The 6946-nt window shown below is 70.6% G+C and overlaps 2 protein-coding genes across 10 annotated transcripts in view; both read right to left on the bottom strand.

The window, feature by feature from the left end:
• Positions 1-157: 157 nt before the first annotated feature.
• On the bottom strand, positions 158-3749 carry MMP23B (matrix metallopeptidase 23B). Of its 3 annotated transcripts, none has more exons than XM_032758625.2 (8): positions 2439-3749; positions 1900-2030; positions 1693-1832; positions 1457-1624; positions 895-1059; positions 708-818; positions 479-605; positions 158-361 (listed from the first exon to the last, which is right to left on the bottom strand). In XM_032758625.2, exons 1-8 carry the CDS (start codon positions 2592-2594, stop codon positions 187-189), a joined length of 1173 nt encoding a protein of 390 aa, XP_032614516.1. In that variant the 5' UTR covers positions 2595-3749; the 3' UTR covers positions 158-186. The 3 variants fall into 3 exon arrangements, with proteins under 3 accessions (XP_032614516.1, XP_058300108.1, XP_032614514.1); XM_058444125.1 differs by having other exon boundaries at positions 479-587; XM_032758623.2 differs by having other exon boundaries at positions 479-818.
• Positions 3750-4180: 431 nt separating this feature from the next.
• MIB2 (MIB E3 ubiquitin protein ligase 2) overlaps positions 4181-6946 on the bottom strand; it is a 15362-nt gene continuing 12596 nt past the window's right edge. For all 7 annotated transcript variants that reach the window (XM_032758614.2, XM_032758613.2, XM_032758616.2 and 4 more), the window contains 7 exons: positions 6629-6789; positions 6408-6534; positions 6085-6318; positions 5493-5671; positions 5238-5419; positions 5102-5167; positions 4181-4495 (listed from right to left, as the gene is read on the bottom strand). In XM_032758614.2, the coding sequence (XP_032614505.1) occupies positions 4257-4495; positions 5102-5167; positions 5238-5419; positions 5493-5671; positions 6085-6318; positions 6408-6534; positions 6629-6789 (1188 nt within the window). In that variant the 3' untranslated portion in view covers positions 4181-4256. The remainder of the gene's footprint in view (positions 4496-5101; positions 5168-5237; positions 5420-5492; positions 5672-6084; positions 6319-6407; positions 6535-6628; positions 6790-6946) is intronic.

The following is a 6946-nucleotide window of genomic DNA, read 5'->3' as shown; positions in this document are numbered from 1 at the left end:
AGCCCATCCCGTCCTGTGCTGTACCTGTTGTCCGCTGTGCGGGGAAGCAGGGGGTACCCGGCCCCGAGGACACCCACCTCTCGGTGGACCAGGGGCTGGGGTGTCCACCTGCCCAGATTGGCTGCCCGCTGCCCTCCCAAGAATAGGCGAGGAGACATCAGACAGAAAGTGCTTTATCAGCCGGGCTCAGCCCCGCACACGGACCCGCCAGGAGTAGGTGGTCAGCACGCGCTGCTGGCGGCGCACCACGCAGGTGTAGGTGCCTTCGTTGACGGCGTTGGCGATGATGCTCAGGTGTGCCTCGCCCAGGGCCAGGTAGCCAGGATAGGAGAACTCCAGGGGCTCCTGGTCCTTGTACCAGCTGCAGGGGGGCGGGGTGTCTCCTGCAGGCACAGCCCCCGCCGGCTGCCTGCCAGGCACCCCTGCCCCAGGGCCGCGGGGCTGCCCACCCTGAGGACCACCGGGGGCGCTCACTCACTACACTTTCCCTTTCTTGTGGAGGATCTTCTGGCCGCAGCGGAAGGTCACGTTCCTGCCCTCAGGCACCAGCCTGGTTTTGGTCCTGGGAGGGGGTGGGGTGGTGGCCACTGTGGGGAAGGGGAATTCTGCTCGGGGTGGGGAAAAGAGCCCCATCAGTGCCCCCTCAGCCCAGACCATAGCCAAGACCCAGCTCCCACGCAGCCCTGTCCTGGCCCTGTGGGCATCACCGTAGCAGAAGTCGCAGCTGCTGGGGCAGAGCCTCTTCATGAGCCGCCGGCGAGCGTCGCAGAAGCCTCTCCGCGCCCAGGACGCGCACACGAACAGCCTGTCCAGGCATCCTGCCGGGAGCGTGGGAAGCACGACTTGGCTCAGGACTGCCCGGTCCCCGCCCTCCCGCCCGACAAAGGGACTCACCGTAGAGCCGGTGCAGCCCCCACAGCTCGTCCTGGGACAACGCCTTCCAGCCGCGCAGCGTGGCGTTCAGGTGCATGAGCGCCCGGCCATGTTGTGAGTGCATCAGGCCCAGCGCGTGGCCGATTTCGTGGGCCGCCACGTGCACCAGGTCCGTGAGCCACACGCCTGCGGGCCCCGGGGGTCAGCGCCTGGGAGCCCCGGGCCCAGCCCCGCCGCCCGTGGGCCAGCTCCCCGAGGCCCGGGACATCTGCTGGAGCGCAGCCGCAGAGCCGCCCTCGGCCGGCCGCAGCCACGGAAAGATAAGAATGTTCTGGGCCCAGGCGGTGAGCTTGGCCCCCAGGAATGCAGCTCCAGCTCCCACTCCAGAGGCACAGGGGGATGGGAAAGGGAGTTCAGGGCTGCCGGGATTGGGGGCTCCCACGGGCTCCCCTCCTTTCCTGCTTGACTCCAGTAGCAGCCACCACCCCGGAAGGTCCCTCCTGCCGTCTGCCCCAAAGCCCGACCGCGGCAGCCCACTGTGCTGCAGAGGAGAGGCCTCCAGGAGGCCAGCCTGGACGGTCACCTTTCTTCCAGCTGTAGCGCGTGGGGCCCAGGACCCAGTACTCGCTGTCGTCGAAGTGGATGCCGCCGTGCGGGGGGAAGAAGGCGTGGGCCAGCTCCCCCGTGGGGCCGTCGAAGCAGTGGTGCAGCGCGGAGACCAGGCAGTCCGTGTGGTTGATCGGGTAGAAGCCTGGGGGAAGCACAGGGCTGAGAGGCCGGGCGCGCACGGCCGGGCCGGGGCGAGGGGCGGGCGCCCACCTATCCGGAGGTCGCTGGGCTGCTCGGGGGCCACCTCGCGGAAGCTGAAGGGGGACACGTCGCTCCACATGCGGAAGGCGGCAGCCAGGGCCCGCCGCGTCTCCCGCGGGCTCAGTAGGTTCCGCGGGAAGGAGAGGATCCTGCAGGGAAAGTGAGCTCAGCTGGGGCCGACCGCGCCCCCTCCCCCAGGGCCAAGCCAGGGCGCACCTGTAGGTGAGGTTGAAGTGGTCCCAGCGCAGCCTGGCTGGAGTCAGCGTGTAGCGGCGTCTGCGGGGGGCCAGTGGGCCCGGGCCCCGGGTGGGGGGGCCCCCCGAAAGGCCCAGCGCAGCGACGTCTCCCTTCAGGGAAGAAAGCGTGCGTGGGAGGCACCGGTAACGGTCCCCAGGGCCAAAAACTGCCGCGGAAAATGGACTGGAAGGAAACGGCGGTGGGGGTGCCCAGGGCTGGGAGCGGGCGTGGCGAGTCCTGTCTGCCTGTAGTTTCGGGTCTCCTAACCTGAGCGCCCCGTTGCACCTCCCTGGGAACGCGGCCCAGTGGAGGGGAAGGGGCTGAACAGCAGGGCGCGGCCTCCCACCCCTCCCAACAACTGGACACGGGGGCGTCCAACCCTCCGACCTCGGGACGCACATCCGGACCCTCAAACACCCCACACACCCCGCACACGTCCTGCGGGCCCCCAGATAGACCAGACCCACAGACGTGAGAACCCCCCAACCCGACACCTGGCCTCCCCGCCCGCCGCTCACCTGCGCTGCGCTCCAGGCCGGCACCGCCGAGGCCCCCAGCCGGGCCAGCAGCACCAGCGCGGGGAGGAGGCACAGGGCGACCAGCGCGGCTCCAAGCCAGCGGCGCTCGACGCCGGTCCCCGGGGCCTCCGAGGGGACACGGGCCCCGCGGCCCATGGCAGACTTGCTGTGGGGCTCAGGGCCGCATGGGGCAGCACGGCGCGGGGGCCCGGGCCGCAGAGCCGCCGGGGAGGATCCGGAGGGGAGGCAGTGGCTCGGCGGCTCGGGTTACAGCCCCGTGTGGTGGGGGGGAGGGAGACGGGGCGGGAGAGGGGGCAAGGCTGCCCCTGAAGGGAACCAGCTGGCCCGTCCGTTGGCCGAGCTGCCTGCTGCCTCCAGCCGGGGGCATGGGGACCCGCATCCCGTGGGCCAGGGGCAGAGGCCTGGGCATGGCCTGCTGGGCGGGGTCCTCGGAGGCGGGAGCGAAGAGGACCCCAGGCAGCCCGGGAAGGGCAGCGCCAGGGCTCCCGCTTAGGAAAGGGTGGCCGGGGGGGTCCCCAAGCCCCCACTGCTGGGCAGTGAATGACCTGGTGGCTTTTTTCCCAAACGGAATCCCCAACAATCCCGAACCCCACATGAGCGGAGTCTCCATCCTGGCCCAGGCAGCTGAGCTGGGCCGCAGGGGACGCATTGCTCGCCTGACAGTGTCCCCGAGAGCTGGGAGGGGATGGCAGGATGGGGACGTGGCAGTGAGTATGGGGCGGCGGGGGGGGGGGGGGGGGGGGGGTGCGTGGGTAGGGAAGGGCCGCCGAGGGCGCCAGGTTGCGGGGCGGAGGGAGGGAACTTGCCGGGGTCTCCCGGGGAGCCGGGAAGGGGCGGGCCCTGGCTCGGGGGAACCCCCGTGGAGGGTAGCGCGTGAGGTGGAGGGTGTGTGGCTCCTGAATCCCCAGCTAGGCCCCAGCAAAGGGGAGAGGGACACGGGAGGGGGAACGGGAAGCGGAGCCAAGCGCCGGGCGTGGAGGTCTGGACCGGTCCTGATTGGGGGCGGGGGCGGGAGCGGGGAGCTCGGAGACCCAAAGGATCGACGGGGCGGCTGGCGTCCAGGCGCGAGCGGTTCTGGGTTGGGACCGAGACCTGGCACCGGCGTCCCGCGGGGAGGGGGTGGGGGATTGGGCAGAGGAGCTGGAGATTCCAAGCCAGACCGGCCTGTGTCTGTCTCGTCCCTCCCCGTTTTCCGCGCCGGCTTCAGGCCCAGGGGTGACTGCAGCCCGGCCAACGGGGTCAGCGCCAAGCAGCTGGCGGCGGCCGCGGGCGGTTCTTGGAAAGCGCGAGGACGCTGGGCCCGGCCGCGTATTTGCTCCGACACCGCCCCCCCCCCCCCTGCCCCCGCCTGCGTGCGCCCGGCCCCTTCCTCGGGTCCCAGACCATGCCTGGGACGGCCCCCCAACTCCCTGCTGGGACGGGACCCCACAGCCCTGAGGAGTGTCGGGCCTCTTGGGTCAGAGCGCGAGTCCCCGCGGCCGCCCCCAGGACGGAGGAGCGAGGGGGGCCCGGGGGCAAACACAGGAGCCCTCGCCCCGTCGGACCCGTGCCCGCGCCTGGAGGGTGTCCTGGCCGGGAGGCCGCAGTCTGGGCGGGAGTCCGGACCCGAGAGCCTGGGGCGGGCGGGGCGGACCCAGTGAAGGGGGAGGCCCCCAGGCCCGCCCGCGTGTCCCGAGGGGAGGACCCCAGAGGCGCCCGGTCCCCCAGGCAGACAGCGAAGGCAACGTCCAAGAATCTTTTTATAAAACACAGGGCGGGGGCACGCGAAGGCAGCTCGGGCGTGACGGACGGCGCGGCTCACACGAAGATCTGGATGCGGTCGCGGATGGGCTGGCGGCAGATGGGGCAGGCGCTGAGCGCGGAGCCGCAGGGGGCGCATGCGCCGTGGCCGCACTGGAACACGAGGCGGATGTGGCTGTCGATGCAGATGGGGCAGGTGATACGTTCCTCCATCTGCCGGTAGCGGCTCTGCAGCTCCTCCACCAGCTGGCGCGGCGGGCCGGGGGCGGGGGGGGCGCTCGCCACCTCAGAGCCGTCTGCGGGGTGGGGGACGGGTGTGAGCTGGGAGGCCGGGTGGCGGAATGGCGGGGAGCAGGGAGCTGCGGACGGGCCACGGGGGGCGAGGCTGGGGGCGGGGTGTCACCTGGGACGGGTTGTGACCTAGAAGGGGAGCTGGTGGGGTGGGTGACTTGGAGGCAGAGCTGGGGCCCGGGTGCGGGCGGGCAGAATGTGAACCGTGGAAATCAGGCATAAGGTAGTATGCGGGCTGGAGTCAGGGCTACAGGTGGAATGTGACCCGGGGCGGAGTGTGATGGGGAGGCGGTGCTCTGGGTGGGCTGTGATCTGGGGTGAGGCTATGGAGGGAGTGTGATCTGGGAGGGGCCCTGAAATTCACCGGGGCTGGGGTGTGATCTGGGGAGGAGGGTGTTACCTTGAGGCGGGGCTATGGGCAGGGTGTGATCTGGAGCAGGCCGTGACCTCCAGCGGGGCTGGGGGCAGGGTGTGAGCCTTGGGAGGGCAGGGTGTGAGCCTTGGGAGGGCGGGGTGTGACCTGGTGAAGGGCCATGGACGGAATTGTGGGAGAGGAGGGGCGGGCCACCAGCTGAGCAGGAGGCGTGTTGGGGGCGCCGAGCTACACCCACCTGGGCGCAGTTTCTTGCTGACGACCACCTGGCACCTGATGCACTTCTTCATTCTGCGCGCGCACTCTGCGAAGAGGAGTGCGCGGTTGGCTGGGGCCGTACTACCCGGGCCCCCCACCCCGGGGACCCCACTCACCCTCGCACACGGTGCGGTGCTGGCAGGGCGAGAACAGCACCAGCAGCGCCAGCTCGGAGCACACCAGGCACTCAGCGGCCTCGGGCCCCGGCGCGGCGCCCACGTGCAGGTTCGTCACGGTGTTGGGCGTCCCGAGCGTGTGCCTGGGGCCCGGGGCTGCGCCCCCGCCCGCCTGCCGCTCCCTGCAGGGGGAGGAGGCGGCTTGAGAAGGGCCCAGAGGCCGCGGGACCCCCTCCGCGCCGTCCACGGACTCACCGGAAGCGCTGGGCGCAGCCCTGAAGGGCCTTGAGCACGCGGCCCTCGGCGGCCAGGTCCAGCGGGCTCCGGCCGCGGTGGTTGGTGTAGCTCACGTCGGCGCCCTCCAGCGCCAGGAAGCATGCGACTGCCGCGCCCACCGTCAGCTCCGCGCTACCGGGGAGGCCTGAGGCCTGTAGCTAGGCGGCAGGACAGACGCCGGTGAGGGCCGGCGCCGGGGTAGGTCGGAGCGAGGCATCTCCTGGCACCCCGCAGCCCCAGCAGCCGGCGCCCCAGGTCTAAAATACAAGGCAGGGGCACCTCTTCCGGAACACAGGTAGAACAGGCAGGAGGAGCACCCTGCTAGGTGAGCTCTGAGACCGGAAGAAGCCCCACCTCTCCCCATCCCATGGGCACCACCCCTTTCCCAAGCTGCCTCGGGGTGCAGGCTGAAAGATCACATAGAACTTGGCTCCCGTCTGCTCCACCCACAGAACACCTGGCTCCCTGGGCCATCACTGGAGGGTAAGGTGGACAGTGGCACAGGCCCTGCCCAGAGCCTGCAGCCGGCGCCACCGCAGTCTCTCCAACACCCCACGCCACACTTCCTCACCCTGGACAGCAGCTGCAAGAGCCCTGGGTCCCCCCCGGCCCCATCAGCCACCAGGGGCAGCAGCTGATGACGCTGCAGCGCCACGTGCAGGGCTGTGTCCCCCTCCTCGTCCTCGGCGTTGACACTGCACCCAGCGTCCACCAGTAGTGGCACCAGCCCCACGTGGGCCTGCTGCACGGCCAGATGCAGGGGAGACTGCAGCTTCCGGTTGCGCACATTCACATCACAGCGGCCCTAGGGAAGGGTGGGCACGGGCTCAGCCCAGGGACCCCAGTGGGCCTCCCGCTCCCTGGTCCTTGGGCAGGCCTGGGCCGCGTCCGCACCTCCCGGATGAGGATCTGGGCCACCTCGCGGTGGTTGTTGAGGGCGGCCAGGTGCAGCGCCGTGAAGCCGTCCTCCTTCTTGGCGTCCACCAGCTGCCGCGCCCGAGCCAGAATCTTTCTCACAGCTCTGTGGGAGCAGGGAGGTTGGTCTGGGACCTGGGACTGTCCCCAGGCAGCACAGCAAGAGGCTGGTTGCAGCTGTGTGCCCACCCCACACTCACAGCGCATGGCCCTTGAGGGAGGCATGGTGCAGCAGGGTGAAACCCTGGCTGTTGGTGGCGGTGACATCGATGGTTGGCACCTCCGTGAGGACCTCAACGATGCCGCTGGCTCCAGTACCCGCTGAGATGGCGGAGTGCAGGGGCGTGTCCGAGTGGACATCCTGCTGGGGCGGAGTCTGGTCACCTGGGGGTGACTTATGCTTGGGTCAAGAGCCAGGGCACCCAGGGAGCAGCACACACGGGCAGGGGCACCCAGGGAGCAGCACTCACAGGCAGGGGGCACCCAGGGAGCAGCACTCACGGGCAGGGGGCACCCAG

This window comes from Hylobates moloch, unplaced genomic scaffold (assembly GCF_009828535.3).
Source record: "Hylobates moloch isolate HMO894 unplaced genomic scaffold, HMol_V3 SCAFFOLD_9, whole genome shotgun sequence".
Classification (NCBI taxonomy): Eukaryota; Metazoa; Chordata; class Mammalia; order Primates; family Hylobatidae; genus Hylobates; species Hylobates moloch.
This window is presented reverse-complemented; position numbering and strand designations above follow the sequence as displayed.

Coding starts and splice junctions, on each gene's coding strand:
- MMP23B (XM_032758623.2), bottom strand. CDS start 2,594: ATGGGCCGCGGGGCCCGTGTCCCCTCGGAGGCCCCGGGGACCGGCGTC. Junction 1,060..1,456: donor GCGCTACAGCTGGAAGAAAG/GTGACCGTCCAG, acceptor CGGGGCCCGCAG/GCGTGTGGCTCACGGACCTG. Junction 362..478: donor CACAAGAAAGGGAAAGTGTA/GTGAGTGAGCGC, acceptor GCCCCCCTGCAG/CTGGTACAAGGACCAGGAGC.